Raw genomic sequence first — 22,970 nt, 5'->3', positions numbered from 1 at the left:
ATCACAATCTGGTACTAATTCTCAATCTGATTCTGAATCTGGATCTCTTTCTCTGGTAGTTAATCTGAACCCGGTACTAAATCATAACCTGGTACTAAACATCAATCAGGTACTAAATCTTAATCCAATTCTGAATCTGAATCTGAATCTGAATCTGGTAGTCGATCTCTTTCTCTAGTGCTGAATTCTAGTCTAGCATTGAACCACAACCTGGTACTTAATCTCAATCTGATTCTAAATCTAAACTATGTAACAAGTGCCGTCAATTTGTCTTTCATGGTTAAGGTTTCGTGTGTCATGTCTTGTATCTTTGTCTTGCGAATAGGATTCCAAGAAGCTTTTGCTACGGCAATCATTCCCAAAAATTAAAAAAACAAGAGCGAACTACCATCTGCATCAGACAACAATCTTACTTCTGCTAGCTCATATCAATTCTGAGCCACTTCAGACAAAACATTTACAGGCAAACTATTTTTGGACAATCTTGAACAATGGATGCCTTATAAAGTTCACAACAATTCTTCGTCTAGTTAGAAGGTTTATGTGTCTACCATTACCTAAATGTTCTAGGCTTTATGATCAACGATTAACCATTGAAAATAGGTCTTGGAAATCTTGTTAAGGCTCGGTAGTGCTTGCAATTTTTTGCTGCCTTTCACACAACTTACCCTTTTCTAAGTAATGCTATATTCAAACCCAGGCAACTTTGGCAATACAATCGATGGACAGTTTATCCGGGATGACCTCAAAGATGAAGCAGATGGGGACGACGAGCGCTTTGTTCACTCGCTGACACCGTCCTTCAAGCCGACATCCACCGATAGACAGTACTACTACATTCCTTTTGAAGATACAAAACCGTGCATGCATTTAAAGTTTCCCTTCCAGGATCACAGACGACGGCTTTATCTTTCTAACATGCTGTACAAGATATTTGAGAGACTGGTAAGATCTACTCACTGCTTGTATAAACTTCGATGGTATTTTTGAAGGAAATTTAAATACAGTCCGCGTTATCAAGGGTTCGAGTTCTTGAAAGCATAGTCCAGTACTGACAGAGAGATTTTTGCAGAACATTTTACTTTGTGAATGTCGAATTTGTCTAGTGATGTCGAAAAGTGTCGTCACTTCCTTGCTAGCAAGCTAGAATAATGATGGTCGGTGGGGAGGGGGGCATATTTTAATATGCATATCAAGGTATCACATATTTTGTATTGTTGGAAGGTGCTCTGGGGTTTTGCTTTACTGAGCTGGATAGGTATCGCTTTTGTAATTACCCCCTCGGAGATATTTTCAGAAGTAAACAAATTTAAAGAGATTGATAATAGTAGCTTTTTGTTGATTTTGTTATGCAGTTATATGTACTGGTAGAGAATTCCAAATTGACATTGAAGAGTAAAGCCGCGTTGCTTGTTAACCAAATGTTTGTTCATCTCTCATCTTAGAGCTTTGATTCTTGCATCTTGAATCTGTCTTTCCCCGATAAACCCTAATTTCTTGATCCTGTAGGCGATTCATTCTTCGATTTTTCAATTAACTTAGATATTTTGTAAACAGTTTTTTGGTATAACCAATGACTCTTGACGTTGGAGAGAACGATGAAGGCATTTTCATTCGGTCCTTTTTTTCTAAAGAAAGACGGAGTTGACGATGTACATGAAAGAGTCAAAATGGACCTCGAAGACACTTACAAATGCTTGAAAGTTGTATTCAAGGACCTTATAAAGGGTTGTGGGTAAGTCAAGACCCCCTGAGATCCATTCATCATTGCATAACTCTAAAAGTCATTGCATTTGAAAAGATCATTGTAAAGAGTATTGGACCCATTGCTCATCCTTGTTGCAAACTGTTGCCATTTATAGCATAACAACAGCAAAGGCTTGTCTATTAAATGAAAAACAATATCTGTCTGTATTGCTAGTATAGAAGGCATAAAAGTATCTGTCTGTAAAACAGTATCCTTGGCATAAAAAAATGTGTTAATAATTACCTCTTTAGATAAAAATAAACGAGATCATTTCTTTTAATTCTTCCTGATATTTGCTGTTGATTGCTTTTGAAACTTTTAAATTTTTGACTAACTTTTGAAAATGGAGTGATGTCTCATCTTTGTTTGAATTCAATTTGCTTCTTTTATAGTTATCTACACTCAATGTCAGTCTCCAACTTTTTATATTTTTATTTGAAGATTTACTAGAATTTACCTCTTTTTCTTCTTCACAGCAATTTTATCAACATCTGTGAAAACAAAATTAGCGGGCCCACTGTAGGCCGTACAAAACTGGACAGGGAGAGGCAAAAGCTTTGTATCAATGAAGTGGTAAGTCAAAGAACTGTAAGAATTGTCCTTGTCCTTTTTTTAAATTTTCTGTAGCTTTGCTGCAGGTAATGTCTAAGTTCTCCCCTGCATTAGGTCATGTTTTCCGAGAATAAGGCTCTAAGATCTGATGATGTATATAACAAATAGTTACGTGAAGGCCATATAACTCTCTAGCAAAGAAAATTTTTGCTTATCTTGCAGTGCAGGGAAAACTTTATCAAAACAAAAACATGTGTGAGCAAGAAGATTTTTATCAGGTATTTTAAATTTGACAAGAATTCATTTGACGAGAAGTCAGTGAAAGAAAGAGATTTAACTCGGCAAAGACTATGCTTAACTAACCCCCCCTCCCCCCTCCTCCACAATGCATACATGTAATACTTGTGTAATATGTATGAAAATTTAATCTCATCACAGAGAAGCATTGCACAACAGAGCAAAGTGGTGCTAGAAAGCATTCATGATAACACTCAGATCAGAGACAACCTGAGAAGTGCAATGGAGTTTCTCAAAAGAATACAAACAATAGTAGCAGAGGTATGAGGCACATTATTACTATTTAGAACAAGGAATTTTGTCTAAAAGGGAAAAATTATGTATTGTTGTTTATTAATGAAAATTGCTGTTTACCGGTCTGTCATAATTTGCTCGATTCCATGTAGGCAGATCTCTACACGCTGTATGGTGTATAGAACAGGGCGGCTCTAAGTTGGTACTCCGAGTTTCACGCTTAATTCGATCATCAAGCAACCGCAATTGATCATGCTTAATTCGATGACCCACTTGTCTTTCAAAAGGCTCGACTTTTGAAAGACGCGCTGCACCTTATATTATCCCCCGATCATCGAAGTTTCTTTAAGCTTGACCTGATACCACTTATAACTGATAGCATATACTTGTAAGGTTGTGAACCCAATTCAATTGCACCTCGATCTACATAATGTATGTTGCTTTCACAGCCTCAGCATAGTATACCTGATATTTTCATTTGGATGCTGAGTGGTGGAAAACGTGTTGCATATACAAGGGTACCAGCTCAGCACGTGGTTTATTCCCAAGTCGATTGGGAAAAAGGTAGAAACTCCGGAAAAGTGCAATCAGTATTCCTTAGGGTAAGTGATTGAATTTAAAAACCAATTCTTTTAACGGTTAACCACTTTTCAGCCTGTCCTCTCTTACATGATGAGTCTCAGAAACTAGATAGAATGTTTTGATCATCTGTAATCGTTTTGCTATCTACATATAATTCATGATGATTATTATTATTCGGAACAGTGAACACTTTTTTCAGGTCTTGTGATACTATTGTCGTTAAGGTATCTGTTCAGATGAAAGTCGTTTCGCCATATAACATAAAAGCAACTTCATTGTTTGTTTTAGATAAACTATAAAATTTTAAATACATTGTTTATTTAATCAAATGTCGCTGGTACAGCTTTAAAGCTCAAGAAACGTTATGTTCATCGATTGAAACAAGGTAACATTATTTTTATCCTGAAGTTCGGATCTTCTTTTTCTAAGCTTCCCGGAAAGCGAGGCGATGGGCCGAAAGGTTGGGCGATTCAGGCTAAACTTGACGTTCTTCTATGGATTGGCTTGCACAAACACAAAAAAGATTATCTGAAAGATGCTCCAAAGGGTTATCAAACAGTACGTATATCCTGTCACCTCTAAAATTCTCAATAACGAACAAGACTCTGTCATTCAGAAAAACTTTTTCGTAAGAAATTCTTAACTTTAGATGGCATTTTATATAGAATTAGTAAACAATTACTAGGATGGCCCCAGTTGGAAGGAAGTGCTAGTTTCGACAATAAATCGGAGCAAGGGAACAGCCAAAGAACTTTGTTGTTTATATCAGGGTTTTGTAATGATAGCTGCTTTCTCTACTTCTCCTGACTAGATGTCTACTTCTATCTTTAAACTGGTTTCTTAAAATTGGAAATGGTCATTTCTTAACACAGTGCCATTTTATAACAAGGAATCATGGTGATATTGCCTTTTGAAAGTACCTCCGTATTCTATCCATTATGTACTTGCTTTCTTTTACTTTGACATACTTTTCTAGGCAGTATACAGTAGCTTGTTTTTGCATACTCATAACTTGACATATTTTAACATAAATTATCCTATTTCAGCCGAAAGGAATGAACAAAATGATGTCACCACCACCGAATCAGCTGGTGTACACAGAAAAGCAAAAGTTCATGCTTAGGGCACACATTTACCAAGCAAGAAGTCTTATTGGCAGCGATGCTTCTGGACTCTCAGGTAAAAGCTTTTGGCTGACTTACTTTTCCGCTTGAATTGATAATGAACAGGCCTAAGCAGACTCACTACAGCTTTGAAGGACTCTTTTCTGCATTAAGCAAACATGCTTTCACAAACTCTTGGTACACTGCGTTAGAAATTTGATAGCACATCCCTCTTGCACTTGAAACTCCAAGTTTTGAAGATAGGGTGTTCCCGGCTCCTTGGCTCCTTATGCCTGTTTTTTTCAATATGTAGTATTAGATTCAAACCGAGACTGTTCTATAACGAGGCTGAATTTCGTTTGTAACATGGACAAATACAGCTCGTGCTTTTATACAATCTCTAGCGACTTTCTACGGTTTATGAGCCTTTTATTACGGTACTTCAAGTAAGAAAATACACTTTTTACCATTGCCTAACTGTTCATTAATAAATGTGCTTTTAATTTGGTTACTACTTGCTTTTATTTACATCTAGACGCATTTGCACGTGTGATATTTGGGCAAATGGCTGCGGACACCCGAGTAATTTGGGAGACCAGGAGCCCAACGTGGGATCAAACACTCATATTCAAAGAGTGTGTCATATGGGGAGATATGAATGAAACCGCAAACAATCCACCAACAATTGTTATCGAGATATTTGATAAAGATATCGGGGTATGGTTTTCATTTCTCTACATCTGTATGCTAGAAACGCCTTTAGTAAAGTGTATTTTATCAGTTTCGAAAGGAACCTTGTATCCTCGATCGAAAATGGCGTTTGAATAAAGCTCGTACATGTCTTGTTTTGCTTTTGTTATCATTCGATCTATTCGGAGATAACAATACCATTTAAGACATCAATTTATCAAAACTTTTTACAATCCAGGTTAATCGAAAGCCCATGAGAAGTTTTTTTACACAAATGGTATTCTCTTCTAGGGTGACTCAGAATTTATTGGAAGAGCCCTAGCTCGCCCAATCGTAAAGCTCGCTACAGAAAAGTACGACAAGCCGAACTTTCCTCCAGCCTTAGAGTGGTTTGAGATTCAAAGAGGCGACGAAAAAGCTGGTGAACTCCTTGCAGCCTTTGAGCTGTTGCATGTGAGTTCTTGCTTAGCAGCTTTTTTGTAAAATAATTCTCATAGCAGCTTCTAACACGAAGCAAACTTCTTCATTAGAAACAGTCAGCATATATCTCTTTGCAATCCTCTGCGAGAGACAGCAACGTTAACTTTCCTTCATTAATTATTCTAAAGACCGTGATATGAGCCGAGTGCCTAGGGTTTTAAATGTGAATTTTCTGGTTTAGCATAACATTTACAGCACGTCTTCTTTGCAACCAGACGCTCTCTTCCAATAACGAAGATGATATGGAGTGGAGGGGCTGGGGGGGGTGATGTTAGACCCTTTTAGCCTTGTTTCCTTGCACTTAGTTTATTGTTTTTATCAATTCGATCAATAAGAAAATATATTTACATTTACATTCATTTCATTGATAATGCCAACCTTTTCATATGGCAAGTTACCCGTTTTGATACTCCAGGTTGTCGATGAAGGCAAATGCTTTTTGCCAAAAGAAGAGGAACCAGTAAATACCCAGGATGGGCCGATAATACCTGTACCTGACGGCATCAGACCCGTTATGAAGAAGCATCGTATTGAGGTATGCTTTTTCTCAAATATCCTATTCAAACGCTGTTGCTATCGGAAGAACCTCAATTTGTTATTAATCAAGGATCATTTCATTAGACTGATATAGAGGCTGTTATTTTATAACGAGACAAATGATATTCCAATTACCAGACCCAATTACCAGCGTCTTATTCCTTTTTCTTTTTGACCACAACTTTAAAAAGCTCTTTCAAGATTCTTGCGTTTTGGAGGGCTTGTCGCGAAATTAATTTGCAAAATACCTGGCTCGTTTAGTGATCCTTTCAATTAATGATTGATGATCAGTTCAACAGAATCACTTGAATAAAACTGTGTTCGCAAATACTGTATTTCTTGTGACAAGCTCTCTTTGCGAATCGTTGAGAACGTGTCTGTTTTAGATTACCTGCCTTGAGACAAGAACACAATGAAATAGGGCAGCAATTTTTTTGGCTGCTTTCTTTACCTCTGTTTAAATCCATCATGGCTAGTATCTATAGTCTGCCCTCCCTAAAGCCTTCTTGGCATGACCAACAGGTTCCTATTTGCTATAGACAGAGAAGTGCTTTCAGATCATTCAAAGAGCCAGGATTTCTGCTGAAAATTTTCTCAATGTTAACAAGACCTCTGTAGCTAAACTGGGACCTGTTTGCCCGTTTATTGCAATTTGTAGAAACTTGAAAAGAGATATTCCTGATTGTTAAATCTATTTCAGCCTTGATAAAAAAAGAAAAAGAAAGCTTACCAGAAATTTATTTTTGCTTTAAATAGCGTTTTCTTCGCACTTATTGGTAACACTGCCAGCAGAGAGTCGCTAAAATTATTTACTTTGAAGAAATATCAAGAGTTCACCTGTTAGAAATTTGGAAATATGCGTCCATATCAATCTTCTATCCTACTTTCGGGTCAGGAAGCTTTTCACTTACGGCCATTTTGTTCGTTCCAGGTCCTGTTCTGGGGAGTTCGTGAAATGAAACGTGTAAATCTCACTACTGTTGATCGGCCACAAGTTGATATCGACTGCGCAGGTCACGTCGTGACGTCAACAGTGATTGCGAATGCAAAGAAGAACCCTAACTTTTCTTCTCCAATTGCATTCTTTGATGTCGTAAGTGTTTATTCATTATACAAAACTTTCACAACATCTATTGAATCTAGTTGTAGAGAACCCTTCGCAGTGATACCAATTGGTCCTTTAGTGACACCTATATAAAGTATTTATATAGATGTAATTAGAACAACAAGGATGTCTTAATTTTATCTGTTACCCTCATGGAAAAGTTTTAGATTCCAGGCAAGTTGTTGGAAGTGTGGGGCGTCTTTGGGGTAACTGTAACGTTGTCAAAATTTTAACTCTCTCCTTTTTTCTTAGGTTTGCAACTGTGAGCCATTAGACGCATGCAAAATTTAAACTCTTATTCTAGTTATAGGGGCAAATTCAATGGCTTAGTTGATTTGGCAAAAGTTTCGACAAGACTGAATTACTCTACTAAGTTTTCTATACTTATTGGAAGTTATCTATACCCAGGCAAAAAAAACCATCATACGATGAAAATATTTTTCAATTTTAGGTATAATGTTATTTGAGGTAATCCTTTTAACTTGTGTTTAGTTTAAATGTCAAAGGCTTAGTCTCTGAAGACTAGTACTAAGACTAAGGTGTATAAATATTGCGGCGTCAAATTCTAACAATGATGGGTATTTTCGTAGGAGCTGCCAGAAAACGAGCGGTACTGTCCCCCTTTGACAGTACGCGTGCGTGACTGTCGTACGTTTGGTCGTTTCACGCTGGTTGGAACCCACGTTGTAAACTCACTTCACAGATATTTGCAGAGCATTGAAGTACCACCTGAGCAAGATCAAAAGAAAGGGCCAGGTATGAGAGATATGATGCCTGTTTCAACTATCATACCTTTTTTAAATCTTCTGTCTCGTACAACCCACAATTTTATACAATTTTGATGAACAGCCTGGGCCTTTCAACAAAAGTACCGATAATATAAAATGATCGAATACTTTTTTGGCATAATTCTGTATTGTAATTAAGATATTTTAAATTTAAAAGTTAAAAGAAAACAGTAAAGAATTCCAACAATTAAAATCTAAACCCGTAGCTTTTAAAATTCACTTCGGTTAAACTTTAAATAATCAAGAACCTTTAAAGCTTGTGAATATAATCCAAATCGCTTGAAATCGTGTTTTTAAAAATGAACCCTAAAATATTCCTTAATCTGCAGATTCAATAAAATTATCAATATTTTTGTCATGTAGCTATTGAATTTTACAAAATCTTAAACATGAATATCAATAAACATAAGTGCAGGCTTAAATATTTAAAATCATAAAAACTAAAATTTAATTGTTTCTCAAAGACGAAGAAGGAGAGGCTGAAGGTTTAGATCCCAATGCTCCACCTCCTAACGATGGCGAGGCCGCCCTTGAAAATATTGCTGGATCTCCCGATGCAGAAGGTGTTGCCTTGGAGACGATTCAAGAGGGCGGCGAAGAGCTAGATGAGACTGGAGAGGGACTAGATGAAACGCAAGATGATTTTGAACCAGTTACAGACGGGGAATACGAACCTGAAACAGAAGATGAGCTAGACGCAGGCCCGGACTTGATTATTAGAAATCCGGGTGCGGAAAAAACTAGTGGACAGCAAACTCCCTTAGGTAGTAGCAAGATGACACCTTTGAAAAAAGTAATCAGTGCCGCCGGCTCTATTAGAAGCGGAGGCAAAAAGGACAGTAAACGAGGCAGTATTGTATCTGTTTCTAATAGCAAAAAGAGTGGACGGAAAAGTCCTACAGCCTCATTGTCACCAGAGGAACCACACCATGTCTCGTTTTCGCCGAAAAACACTGGCTCCCGTAGGCCATCGCGTTTACAGCTACCTAGTATGACAGGAACGCCCTCTCATGGGATACTTAAGACACCCGTGGAAGGTACTCCTGGCTCCCAAAAGTGGGCAGGTCCTAATGATATACATATTGATATAGATGGGAATCAAACAATTGCTTTGTATGATAAAACTGTTGATTCTCCACATAAAGATTCAGAAAAGAACATGGCAAGACTGAATGACGTGCATGGCACCCCTGTGCAACGCCTTAGAAGTCAAACTAGTAGTATAATTGATAGAGTGATGGGTAGCAGGACGCCCAGTAAACTGGGTAGCCGGGTACCAAGTAGGGTAGAAAGCCGGGCGCCTAGTAGGTTGGGTAGCCGGGCGCCTAGTAGAGCTGGGACACCCGGTCTTAGCAAGATGGGCTCACCAAGTCGAAAGGGCTCTGGTGATATAGAACAAGAGATGGACGTAGATAAAACATTAGAGATGGCAGCAGATGCTTTAGCAGAACAGCAAGAGGAAGGCGAGAAAGAAGAAGCTAAAGAGGCAGAGCCTGGAGCGGAAAAGAAAGACGCTGAGGCTGCGAAGGAGCCGAATGCTGCTGCTGCTGCTGGTGCTGCTGGGGAAAGTAAAGAAGGAGAAGGTAATTGATAAAAATTAAATTCAGTCACAAAGCATTGCTGGGACTTGATGCATTCATTTTTAAAACTGTTTTGTAATGAAGCGATAGGGTTAAAGAATTTTTCTACCTAGGCCAACGAATTTTTCACCTTGTCTTTTAAAACGTTCCAAAGGTCTTTTGGCAGAACTGCTCAAACAATTGTGAAAGGAAAAAGATTTGAAAACACTGGCGCTAGATGCTCAAGATAAAGTCTCCTATTTCAAGTAGTACAAACAGATGTTGATCGTAAGGCAATTTTGCTATTGGATTTTATTCAGAGTGATCGAAAAAGTCTATAAAGCTAGCTTACTACTTTTCTCCCTTGACACAAGTCAAATGTATCGAATGAATAAAGTTTTCTGCCAATGAAATTTGCCATAATGAGTTCTCTGCGAAAATCTTTGAAATATCTAAGTTGTGAGAATGCATCTACAGCAATGTTTTGTAGACACAACGGTAAAATCTAAAAACCAAATAAAAACATCACTAAACAAGCTTAACGGATAAATTGTCTTAAAAAATAGTTGGTAAATTTAAAGATAATTCTTTAAACATAAAAAAACGATACTTTTTTAAACCTCCCCCGAGATGCTATGTTACGTTTTCATACTTGCAATGTATCTTATCTTTCCTATCAAATTTAACTCAAAGGTGTCTTTCTGCACTTCTTATTTTCCTTTGGTTTCTTAATCATAATCACCTTTTCTGATCAGCCTTTTGTGATATTTTTCTTGTTCTGAAGAAAAATTACTCCACACCTCATTGGTTCATTTCTGAAAGCTGGTCGCAATAAATGATTAACTTTCTGTTGCATTCGTTACTGAAAGCAGAGATGTTCTTTTCTACATCAGAGCTTTATTTGAGTCTATCTCCATCTGCAAAATCTCAATCATGGGCTTGGTTAGTCAGTAAACATTTAATGTTAAATATTTTTTAAGTAATGAATTAATAAATAATAATAGAATGTATAGTTTGCCTGCTAAACTAATAGCTAATATTCTAAATTAACTATTACATGTGTGGATGATAACCATTTAATAGTTGTGGCTGTCAAATAAAAATCATCAAATATAAAATTGACATAAATTATATCCAGCCACATAAATTAGCATGAAAACGCAACCTCACTAACTATCCAAATGCCACTCTTTTTCGTTGGAAGTGAGTTGGACATTACATAAAGCTTTGTCTGGGCTGTCGAAATTCACTTTTAGCACCTTTAAATTTGGAATATTTGACTATTTTTTTTTTTAGTTTTATTATAGCAAAATTTATTAATTTATTTCGCTTTTTGGCTCAACATTTCCATTGTCAGAACCTTTTCATTTCCAACACATTTCCTAGTGATAATCAGTAATTACTACAAATGCACCTTACCCAATTTTCACATCCTCAAACACTTCAGTTACTTCAATATTTTTCACAAACTTATCGCGTTCGTTCTTTGCTCTTAAGGAAACAATTTCCCATTACATTTATTCCCACTTTTGGGAGTCAAATCTGTCTAACGTAAACAGGTTCACGAATCTTTCATTAGCACACCTTTTCTCCCCCTCACCCCCCCCCCCCCCTCCCCCTTCAATCTCCGTTTTTCTTTTCCACGAAATGTATGTACTATAACTGTTCTAAATATAACATTTCCCTGTTTTGCCTTGCCTGCAGAATTCGGAGGGAAAAAGGGGCGAAAGAGTAAGTGAATTTATTTGACCCATTTAGGACATTAATTCATCATCGCCAGCATTTGGAGAAATCCTGCTGCCTTGAATGCAGTATTTCTTTGCGCAATATGACTTTATTTGGCTATAAGCAAGTCTTTCCAAGAACCAGTAAAATCAATATATGTACTAGAACGATTCATTCCAGTGTTTGAAAACCTTACTTTAGATCTTGGATTAGATTTTGCTCCTCACTGATCAATACCGCATTGAGCTAATATTGAATCACTCCTATTTTTCTATAAAAGACAATTTTACAAGATGAATATAATCAAACTTTAAAATGCAATTTATTCAGGACACCTGGTGTAGTTATTTTTTATTCCAAATTGGCACAAAAAACAAATTTCAAATTGTGAGCAATAATAGCTTTCTCTCCATCTAAAGCATATTTAATAATTCACCAGCACCACTTTTGCCTTCAATGTATAACTTTCGGGGCTATTGAGTATTATCTCTTACCCGTAATATTTCTCTCACCCATAAGACTCACTGATTTAGGTATTAGAGATTAACACGTCGATTCTCTGGAACAACATCAGACTCGTATTATAATAACATCCTTTTTCACATTTCAATTTAATCTTTTAATTTTACTGCTAACATGCACTTTATCTAATCGTTATCTAATGAAAATAGCCTGGTCCTTAACTGTAAATATTTTCCAATTTTCGTCTTGGTTTAGGTGTTGACGCCTCAAAGAAAAACAGATGTAAGTTGTGAAAAATAATCCCTTTTAATGACACTGTCCCGTTGATTCCCGTCGATTATCTGAATTCCCATTGGTCAAATTATACAATAGGCTATTGTTTTGTGGTCCAATTGGCGCTCGTGTTAAGTGATGTTCAGAGAAATGAAAAATCTGAACAGAATATGCAAGAAAGGATTTCAAAGCCAATCGAAACTTTAAAAAATATCAGTCGAGAATACACTAATGACCTTTAGCCATTCCTTTGGTTATTCTTGCAGCAGAAATACTGTGTCTACTGACCGATGTCTCCATTCTAAGCACATCAGAAAACCTGTTGTTAACCAAAACGATTGTCTAATGGTACACGGTGCCTTTGATTTTACATTCTTCAGAAAATTTTTACCATGTAAAAGTACCATCAGATTCTTTGGAATAGAAAGTGGTTAACTCCAATGAACACTTTATTAACCACCATCACGGAAGTTGTGAGACCTTGCAAATAATAAAACACATTTCCAAATCTTTCAGTTCTTTTTATTTTGCTACTGGAGTATCTGATTTTTTCTTATAAGATGACTTTGAATTAATCTCAAATTTAAAGAAAAGCTTAATCAGATATTTTTATTAGAATGAAACTTGTTCACAACAAAGCTAAGGTTCTACTTTCTGATTTATTGGAATAATGTTCGCCAAATACGATCCAGAACTGTTACACTTTTATCCTATCAATAATTCTATCACTTACTGTTTCTCTTGAAAACTTTAAACACTCCATACAATCACCAATCCCGATATTTCGTTTTTATGCAAGCCAGTGCGTAGAAGAAGCTTAATAACTTATAACATCATACTTAGCTCTTACTAAAAGCCTAATTATTTAATGCTTAACTGTTTAAAGATTTTTTGTTTGTGCTTGTTGATCTATGTGTGAAGTAAACCCTCAATATAGGGGGCACAGGTAGGACCAGAGGTACTGCACTTTGCAGAGTGATGTTCGAGGGGACGCTTAGTTTTTTGGGGTTTGGCTTGATGAATCAAATTTTGTTTATGTCTTTTGTTTGGAAATGTGTGTTGTTAGGAGGTTCCCGTTGTCTAGAGGCTGCTTTCAAAAGCCTTTTTACTGAAAGTAATTTAGACAAATTTCGGAAAGCATTTGGAACAAATTTATTCATCCGTTACTGGGATGTGTCTGGTATCGAGAGATGTCCGTTATTGGCTGCTGTCCGTTATTGAATGGAGATGTCCGTTATTAGAAGGTGTCTTTTAATGAGAGGTATCCGTTACCGAGAAGTGTCTATTGTTTAGAAGTGTCAGTTACTAGAATGTGTCCGTTATTTAGGAGCTCTCGTTGTTGAAAATGTCCGTTATAACAGTAAATCATTCATACAATGAGATTTCTCTAGAAATTAAGGAATGTCTGTCTTATTCAGTTATAGCTAATAATTTTCATATATCTAAATAATTATTGCCTAATTCTTACAAGTTGCTATAAATGGTGAACCTAACCAAATCAATTTTCATCTACAGCAAATGAAGAAGGGACCTCAAGGCCACAATCGCCATCTGCTGATGTCACGATTGTTGAGATTGGTGATTTTGGCGACGATGTGGAGGAGAGGAAGGTACGTGGGAACTTCTAGTCTACCCCTCACTTCTGAATTGACTGTGGTTTATTCGTAGCAAAAGTAGAAATTAGGGATTGTGTTTGAAAATATCAATTACTAATCCTCCTTTACTACTCTTCCTTTAACTTGCAGCCAAAACCTCCAGGAGACAAAGGAAAAGGAGAGGAAGATGATGACGATGAAGATTCGCTTGACTGGTGGTCGAGGTATTACGAGACGGTCAAAGACGGTGAGAGAGAGCAGGAGGAAGAGGTGGCGAAGGAGGCACAAAAAGATGTCGCTGTTTCGAAGAAGGACAAGAAAGGAGACAAAGATCAGGATCTTCCGAAAAGAAAGAAGAAGCCAAACCCGAAAATCACCAGAATCAAGGTGAATTATGGTTTTCTTTTCAAGGCACTATCTCCTGACGCATTTCAATTAACATTTAAATTCCTATTGGCTCAGCTATACAATAGGCTATTGTTGCGTTATCCAATTAGCAACACAAGACTTTTTCTCGATATTTTCTCAACTATAAGCTCACTACAGAGCCTATTGCTAACACATAACGGTTAGAAAGGCCTTCACAAATTATAAAATTTATCAAACATTAGCTAGTTACATTTCATACAGCAAATCAGTATATAGTTCTCTTCTTTTTCTTTCGATTACGTTAATTCGTTGGACTTTACTGTGTCGTTGGATTTTCATGAATCAATAAATGGACAAGCAATCACTCGAAATCAATTAGATCTCTGACTGGTTTTACGAGTATCCACTAGAAAAATCTATAAACGATTAAGTTCCATTATTTGTAAGAACTTTCGTGCAAGATATTTCGTTCCAAAATGAGGGGATGCAATATTCAAGTTAAATTTGCGGTATTAGCGAGCAACAAAGAATTGCCAGATGTAAACAAATAATCTAGCTTTGCTGTTTGTATGCCTATGAATTTTATTCTGTACATGCAAGCTTGCGAATCTAAAAAGAGCCTACTTCGTGATTAGCAGCTTATTCTCTCGTCATCAACTTTGATGTACAGGATTAAAACTATTTATCACAGGCACGGGATTAAACTATTTATCACAGGCACAGGATTAAACTATTTATCTCATCTCGTGCTTTGGCTGAACTGAAAGCTTTCAAGCCATCCGAGGCTCCAAACTATCATCATTGAAAAATGGCTATTCAAGGACAAAACTAAGTACCGCCCTTTGCAACGTTTTTCCTTTTCCATTTTGCGAAAATGTTGTTGAATCAAGACAATTTTATCATTTTATTTGTAGATTTACAACAACGCACTTGAGAATATGGCAGAATTCAATGGATTCAATGATTGGTTGTTTTCGTTTCCGCTTTTCCGTGGAAAGAAGACTTCCGAAGACGAGGATGATGATCATCGAATTGTTGGAAAATTCAAGGTTTGTAAATGATGACGTCATATTCTTAGAATTGAGTTTGCTACATGCCAAACTACCTGATCAAATTGCATTCTTTAAAAATAGCCACTCTTTTTATACGGAACTTCAACAATCTTCCAAACAGCTGAGTTTCAACCAAAGTAGTTCTTGGATTTTTAATAAGAAATGATATTTGATAGATTTTTCTCAACTTTCGTTACATTTTAGCTAATATCCTAGTTTGTGCATCTTAGCCAAGAATTTTTCTGAATTTCATAATACGATTTGGCACATAAACTTAATAATGATCTTTATCAAAAAAACACAGAGTAACTACAATACCCTTCTTATCTTGCTTTGATTAGCAATACTTCATGTTGTTTTGGCCAAGGTTTGATGTAAAGTATCATTTGATTCAAAGTAAGAATAAAGAAACTGAGCAAATTGATACTATTTCGTGACACACACATCAAGAAACATTTTGTGTAGCGTATTTCATCTTTATTCATGACTAATTAATGGCGAAAGGGGATATTTCAACGGTATTTTATAAATTCCTGTTATTTCATTCAATGCTGAAATTGCTTTTACCATTTGTCATTTTAAATTCCGAATTTTTCTGTAGACATTGTTTTACTTGCTCTTACTTGATTTTACATCCTCCATTATTGTGGTTTCTTATTCTCTGCATGCCTGACCCCCCGTATCTTTCTTTCAGGGAGCATTGAAAGTCTGGAAATTTCCGCTGCCGAAAATGTTCGAAAATGAGCCTCCAAATGGTTCCTTTACAAAATTACCGAGTAACGAACCGGTCAATGTTTTAGTCCGGTGCTACGTTATCCGGGTAAGTTAGTGTGTAGAAAATAAGACACATTGAAATTTGTGCATATCAACATGGAAATTGAATTGCATGGCTGCTGGGCTGATTCAAAATTTTTCAGGAATAGTTTTTACTGTTGTATGTACCTAGTATTTTGTTTGTGACTGTGCCTTACTTCTATCCTTTTTTCCCTAAATCAATTTTTCTCGATCAAAATCAACTGAGAATTTTTATGTTTCTGTACTTAGGCATCTGAACTTCATCCAACAGACGTCAATGGCAAGGTTTGTATCACGTAACTTCAATATAAACCATAATTAATGAACTTTTTTGTAACTTGAATACATTTTTGTAACTTGATTTTGTATCTTTTGCAAATCTGCAGTGCAATCTTAGCTTTTAAATACAAAGATTTTTTGCCCAAACCACAACAACATCTTGCTCTAGAATAAGCTTAGGCCCTAACTTTCATATTTTTCACCACTGTTTTTCATGAAAGTCAAGGAATGGTAATAAAGGAGATATTTTTGTGAATTGTCTACATTGCTTAGTAGGATCATTATAACTAATTGCTTCTTTTGATTCAATGAACTGAGGCATGGATCGTCATGACTCAAGATATGACCTTAAGCCTGCTAGGCGTGTCTACCCTTCATTGTATAATCAAAATGTGTGACAAATAGAGTATGACAATGGGAAATCTGTCCTTATGCAGATTATCATAGAACAGATAACTCTGAGTGAATTTTCCGAATGAAGCAAGGTTGTTTCTGCTCAGGAGTTTTGCACACTTTCATTGGCTTGAGAAAAATGTTGCTGATGTACGCAATAAACTTAGTACTAACTTTGGCCTTCTTGTCTAGTGTGTCGAAAAACTGTTTTGGCCTTTCAACATAATGCTTTGCTTTCAGGCCGACCCATATCTGGTAGTAACATGTGGCAAGCAGAAGAACAAGGATCGTGAAAACTACATTCCAAAACAACTTAATCCCATTTTTGGCAGGTATGATTTTTACATGAATTGATTTCTAAAACTCCATAACTTCACACCTGCTTCATAGCATCACATAGTATTATTTTAATCTTAATTTTTTCGAATTTTTCAGGGTCTTTGACTTCGAAGCCATAATCCCAATGGACAACATGCTTACAGTTGGAGTATTTGATTACGATTTAGTTGGAAGCGACGACTTAATCGGTGAAACGAAGATCGACATTGAGAACCGGTTTTATTCGAGGCATCGACCGATCTGTGGCTTGTCTGAGGCCTATGCAACGTAAGTTTAATAGCTTGGACTGCAGTCAATGGCATCCTTCTCTGTATATCGGTTGTTTATAATTGGATTCAAATCTTGCTTGTAGGAATCCTGCTTAATCTTTCATGTATAATTGTTCCTTGTACTTGGTTCATACGACTGGATTCGAATTTGACTTGTAGAAATCCTGCCTAATCTTTCATACGTGAAATATCATTGTACTTGGATGCATTAGATAGTATTTGAATTTGCCTTGGTTTAGCCTTATATAATTTGTTGTATATAAATCAACAAATCAGTTATGATATAATATATGAAGGATTAGACTGTCAAAAATATGAAAACTCTGGACACGGAGATTTAGGAGGGGGGAGGAGAGAAAAGGTGTGCGGACAAGCTCTTATGGCAATATTATTATGAAGTGAATACATTGTTATAAGCGAATTATGAGGCAGTCAAACTTTGACTTTATTTACATGTAACATCATCTTTTTTTGCATTTGTATTTGAAGACTGGGATTAACCTGGGCCAATCTTAATTTCTGATAAAGTCTTACCCTTAATCAATGCAATTTCTTTCAACCCCAAAGCGAGTAACAGAGAAACGTACGCATTGGCTTATGTACGGATTCAAAACTGGGATCATGGTCGTTGCATTTAATGTTTTCTAAATGAATTGAATAATCTGTGAAACAAAGGCCTTGAGTACACATAATGTATAGGTTCTGGTCCAAACTAACTTATTTCTAAAAGCTGCTAATGTATTACACATCAAAAGGTGCTGGGTCCTGCATTCCCCTCTAAATATACGGTCCCTTCCGCTTACGAAGATTTTTTACTGTACGTTTAAGTAAGCTGCAGTGAATTACCCATTAAAGCAATGAAATACTGCCACTTAACTGCCCTCTAGCCAGAACATAAAGGCTGGACGAGTACTGAGAACCGTTCGCTAGGAATACATGACAGGCTAGTCTACCTGCAATTGAATCTACCATTTTACATTGAGTTTATGGCCTATCGAGGCTGCAGAATGAATAAAAAGGATTTTTATAGGGAAGTAAGAAATGTCCTATTCATTGGCTCTGTTGTGCTTAGTAATGAAAGATTTTTGATAAGGATATTTCCACTTTCTAGGTTTGGTTTCAACAAATGGCGTGATCCGATGAAACCCAGTCAGATTCTTGCACGCCTCTGCAAAGACGAAGGCCTGGATGGTCCAACGTACACGGCTCCTGGAAAATGCAAAATAGAAAATCATATCTTTTCTGGTGCAGGCTCTGTTGTAGATGAAGCTGGTATGTGCAATCTAGCTTCACAATTATTCTTATGTAATTGATTCCCAAGCTGTTAAGTCAAGTGCTTGATTTGCTATTAAGTAAGCTAAGATTGTTCTAATAGAAATGAAGTTTTAGAACATTGCCTGTGACAGGATCTTTTCAATAGGAAAATAGGAAATTGTATTATTTTATAATTGCACGTGGAATGGAACTTTATTGCTACACGCTATTTTCGTTCACACGAGAATAGGCCAACTACAGTAAGAGGTAAATTGGTTTCTCTCTTAAACACTTTGTTTCAATGCTACATTCATTTTACATAGCCTTTGTTGATAGCAAGATTTAGAGTTTTGAAAAGGTTTACTCTGCGTAAACAGAGTTTTTATTATGATTTTCTTCATTTCTTTTGATTTAGAATTTTTTTCAAAATTATTGATATAAACTTTCGAAATTTTGATTTGCCTAGTAACAACAGTAGTCATCTCCCCCAAAGCGAAAGAAATTGCAAAACGTATGAAAAATTCTGTAAAAAATATTTCTCTAAATAATTTAAAGTTTCTGTAAAGAAAGGAAAAACGTCATCATACAGATAACATTGAGAATTACTGCTATTTGGCTTGTTTTTATATTAAAGCAGTAAAGCAGGTTGAACTCCATGAGAATAAATTCACTTTTTACCCAAGATCTCGTTTTTCGAAATAGTTTTTTTAGCTGCTTGCGAAGGGCTAGTCAGCCTAGATAGACTGAAGACGCGATTTTCCTGTCTTTAGGAATGTCTATCTACAGAATTGTTTTATTTAGGAATGAATTATTTATAACAAAACTTTGGCCTGAGCTTCATTAACCTTTGTTGGCAACCTCTACCCCCCTCTCATAGCCAGTTTCGAACATGTGGCATTTTTGTGATGTTCCTGTTTTGGGCCTAAAAGTGCAGCTTGTATGCATAATTTTCCTGCATTTATTTGACCTAAAGTCTGCTTTGTGTATAAAAGTTTTGATTATATTCAAATTTTTAGTTTCTATTTTTGAGAACATTTCTATATCATAGTTCACATGACTTGAATAACCAATTTGTATTTTCTTCGCCAAATAGGATCCTCCAAGCCGTCCGATGAACCAGCAGCTCTAAAAGCCTTGCACAATTTCCATACTATCGCTAAAAAGGGTTTCCATCTTGTACCAGAACATGTCGAAACGCGCTCACTTTACAATCCAGAAAAGCCTGGGATCGAACAGGTGCGTGTTACGTAATTCCCCTTCAATTGCTTCTTTTCACACTATGAGTATATTTTCGCATTCTATGGGTATGATTCTTATGTCATTCTTTTCAAAGGGCAAAATTGAAATGTGGATAGACATGTTTGCCATGGATATGCCTTCACCTGGTGCCCCTGTGGATATAACACCAAGGAAACCGGCCTCGTAAGCAATTCGTTAGTTGTTGTAGTTGTAGCCGATGTTGAACTTTCAGTTATGTACTTTACAATTATGACATCAACCAAAAAACCCAAATCTTCAAACACATTTCAAAACTGCAATGCAAAGTGGCCTTGACGCCCAACTCAGCAGTCAAATTTCGTCTAGAAACAGTGTAATGTGTTAAAAGTTTTCCTTTAATCCACGTCTGCTCTTTTGGCCTTAATCATTTGTCGCAAGCTTTAAATTTCTTGTTGTGGCTAAATGTGGTATAGGAACTATTAATAAATTGGAAACGGTCTCTACACCTTCAAACAAACAATCTTTTTCTCCTTTGGTGTTCTTCATATCAATGTTTACGCCATCGACTCAAGTAAGGCTGCTCATTTGCTAGGGTCCCTTAGAGCTGTTTTTTATCAATGGCTGCCATATTCCGAAGCACTCTGTGTTTTTTTTGTAGACTTGAATGTTATATCCTCAATCTATAAATTCTGATATCATGATACAAGGATATAGGCATCTGTAATTTTTGAATGCTTTTCTAAGAATACCCAGTATATGAATTCTTCAGAGAAGCTGAATAAACTTCTACATTGAAATGAACTTTTTAATGTTAATTTTTTGCCTATTGTAAATAGCTATTTGTACATATTTTTGAATTTTGTTTCAGGTTTGAGCTACGTGTTGTCATTTGGAATACAGAAGATGTTCTTATGGACGAGGTCAACATAGTAACAGGAGAGGCTTGCAGTGATATTTACGTCAAAGGGTAGGAGAACATGTCATCTTGAAGTTTCAGTACTTTTTTAAGCGACGGATTCTGACTTTGAATTAACAGTCGACTCATAGTAATAGGAGAACTAACGTTCTTTCTTAAGCATGCATTCAAATTTTGTTTTTGATTCTAAATGAGCTACGAAGATATATTTGTGTTCTTAAGGTATTTAGTGTAAATCATATTAGTTTTGTATTTGTACTTGTATTTGCTTCTTGGAATCCAAAGGTAGTTTTTAAGACATTGAGAAGCTTATCGAGCAGCGTCATCAGCTTTAAATATCAATCTTTTATCAATCTTTAAGGTGGATAGAAGGAATGAAAGACGAAAAGCAACAAACAGATGTCCATTACAGGTAAACTAATTTTCCATAAAAAACAGAGAAAGTTGTAGAATTCTGGATACTTTACTAATTTTTTAAAAACATCCCTGAAATGCTTATCAACCTAAAATTTAACAACCACATTTAAAAAAACTGTAGAAACTGGTCTAGTAATCTGATAGCTGAAAAGACTAAGCCAAAAATTTCATAAACGTTAATTTTTATCACTTTCTATTATTTGGCAAATCTTTCCAGAAATAAATAACTGTTAGCTTCAGAATGGTTTTGCTCAGGCCACTGTACAACCCTCTTTGCTCTCTTCTACACGGCAGGTGTGATCGGGGTGACTTTCTCTTTTCAGGTCACTAACTGGAGAAGGAAATTTCAACTGGCGATTTATTTTTCCATTTCAATATCAAAAAGCAGAGGAAAAGATTGTCATAAAAAAGAAGGCAAGTTTCTTTTAAAGGAAAAATTTTGACAAATGATTAAGGGGAAAAGCCATGCTTGATAATGCCTTAATTATTGTGAAAAACATTATTCCTCGTTTCAAATAATTTTTCGCTTTGCATCTTTGCATCATTGTTAAAATGTTGATACTATCTCAGCTATTTTCTTCATTGATTTTTGTTTTTAATTGATCTTTTATGATCTCACTGTTATGACTTTCCTACATCCCGAAAACAGGCAAACATATTATATTTCATCAACGATTTGTTATTATGTAATTGTTAAACTTCTCAAAGAACTGTGTATTTTTCTCGTTTTCCCCCGTACGTTTGCTACCGTTGTTAAGTATTCTATCGTTGAGTGCTATTTGGTGGCTGTTTAGAGACTCTTTTATTTTATACGCCATTTAGAAACCAACCAAACCCATTACTATGTTTTAGAATCAACATTTAAGATAGGAATCTTAAAAAATGTATTTTTCTTTAGGCCACTTTCTTCTCATGGGATGAATCTGAAGAGAAGGTGCCACCGAGGCTGACACTACAAGTCTGGGATGCAGATGCTTTTTCTGCTGACGATTTTATTGGTAAGAAACTGTTTTAGCATTATTATTAATATTATTCTCGAATATTTATTCAGGATAATACTTAAGTAGTGATATGCATATATACTACATATTTACACTGTTTTCCTAGTAGTCCTGGTAAAATAAATATACATAAACAAAAATACTCCACCAACTAACCAAAAGTTTAGTTGATGGAGTTTCTATAAATACAATGGCTCAAGATTTTCCCAATTTTAACTTGTATGGTATTGAATTGAATTACATTGAATTATATTGAATTGAATTGCATTCGATTACAATTGACAGAAATGGTTTTCGGCCTTTTCGGTATAGCTTTCAAAAATTTGGTATCAAAATTTTCCTAAAAGACCAACAGACTACTATTTTGAAGTGTGTTATAATTCATTAAAGTGATGAGAATGGCCTTAATCAGCTGGAAAATTCTCATTCAGGTGACTGCTGCCTAGACATGGTTCGGATGCCACGTGGTGCCAAAACTGCAAAAACTTGCAACCTGGACACGATGAAAACAGACAAGCCGATATCTCTTTTGAAATTAAAACACATCAAGGGCTGGTGGCCTTTCGCAGTAAATACTGACTTGGAAGAGATTGAGCTTGCTGGTAAAGTCGAAGCGGAGCTTGAATTACTGACGCAAGAGGAAGCTGAAAAGGCTCCCGCAGGATTAGCGCGGGAAGAACCGCAACCTCTCGACAAACCAAAGTAAGTTTCATGTAGCTTATTTTAGTCACTTTTCAAATTATTTGATTTCTGAATTTCAGCAAAAACAGGCTTATCATAAGTCTTCATTTTGATAATTAAAAATTTAAGTATCTGATCTCCATTAACATGTTTGAACTTTTACTGTGTGTTATTCTAGATTAAGAAGTGCAAAACGAAGTTTATCAGTTAGCTTTAATATTTAACCGTGCAATCGAAGGTTACCAGTTAAATACTCTA

At 36.0% G+C, this 22,970-nt stretch overlaps 1 protein-coding gene across 8 annotated transcripts in view; it reads left to right on the top strand.

The window, feature by feature from the left end:
* The window catches only part of LOC135689133 (otoferlin), a 77,475-nt gene that overhangs the window by 32,078 nt on the left and 22,427 nt on the right, over window positions 1-22,970 (top strand). For 7 of the 8 annotated variants that reach the window (XM_089110325.1, XM_089110329.1, XM_089110328.1 and 4 more), the window contains 30 exons: window positions 701-945; window positions 1,635-1,735; window positions 2,224-2,320; window positions 2,738-2,857; window positions 3,280-3,432; window positions 3,842-3,970; window positions 4,459-4,591; window positions 5,051-5,232; window positions 5,497-5,658; window positions 6,101-6,220; window positions 7,154-7,315; window positions 7,918-8,083; window positions 8,580-9,698; window positions 11,379-11,405; window positions 12,117-12,143; window positions 13,650-13,744; window positions 13,880-14,116; window positions 15,013-15,147; window positions 15,845-15,970; window positions 16,195-16,230; window positions 16,858-16,949; window positions 17,053-17,223; window positions 18,337-18,497; window positions 19,573-19,715; window positions 19,813-19,901; window positions 20,566-20,664; window positions 20,975-21,025; window positions 21,354-21,444; window positions 21,929-22,028; window positions 22,463-22,733. In XM_089110325.1, the coding sequence (XP_088966451.1) occupies window positions 701-945; window positions 1,635-1,735; window positions 2,224-2,320; window positions 2,738-2,857; window positions 3,280-3,432; window positions 3,842-3,970; window positions 4,459-4,591; window positions 5,051-5,232; window positions 5,497-5,658; window positions 6,101-6,220; window positions 7,154-7,315; window positions 7,918-8,083; window positions 8,580-9,698; window positions 11,379-11,405; window positions 12,117-12,143; window positions 13,650-13,744; window positions 13,880-14,116; window positions 15,013-15,147; window positions 15,845-15,970; window positions 16,195-16,230; window positions 16,858-16,949; window positions 17,053-17,223; window positions 18,337-18,497; window positions 19,573-19,715; window positions 19,813-19,901; window positions 20,566-20,664; window positions 20,975-21,025; window positions 21,354-21,444; window positions 21,929-22,028; window positions 22,463-22,733 (4,840 nt within the window). The remainder of the gene's footprint in view (window positions 1-700; window positions 946-1,634; window positions 1,736-2,223; window positions 2,321-2,737; window positions 2,858-3,279; window positions 3,433-3,841; window positions 3,971-4,458; window positions 4,592-5,050; window positions 5,233-5,496; window positions 5,659-6,100; window positions 6,221-7,153; window positions 7,316-7,917; window positions 8,084-8,579; window positions 9,699-11,378; window positions 11,406-12,116; window positions 12,144-13,649; window positions 13,745-13,879; window positions 14,117-15,012; window positions 15,148-15,844; window positions 15,971-16,194; window positions 16,231-16,857; window positions 16,950-17,052; window positions 17,224-18,336; window positions 18,498-19,572; window positions 19,716-19,812; window positions 19,902-20,565; window positions 20,665-20,974; window positions 21,026-21,353; window positions 21,445-21,928; window positions 22,029-22,462; window positions 22,734-22,970) is intronic. The other variant, XM_089110330.1, reaches the window with a different exon arrangement.

The sequence above is a fragment of the Rhopilema esculentum genome, chromosome 9 (genome assembly GCF_057945365.1).
Source record: "Rhopilema esculentum isolate cy_ngs chromosome 9, ASM5794536v1, whole genome shotgun sequence".
NCBI lineage: Eukaryota > Metazoa > Cnidaria > Scyphozoa > Rhizostomeae > Rhizostomatidae > Rhopilema > Rhopilema esculentum.
This window is presented reverse-complemented; position numbering and strand designations above follow the sequence as displayed.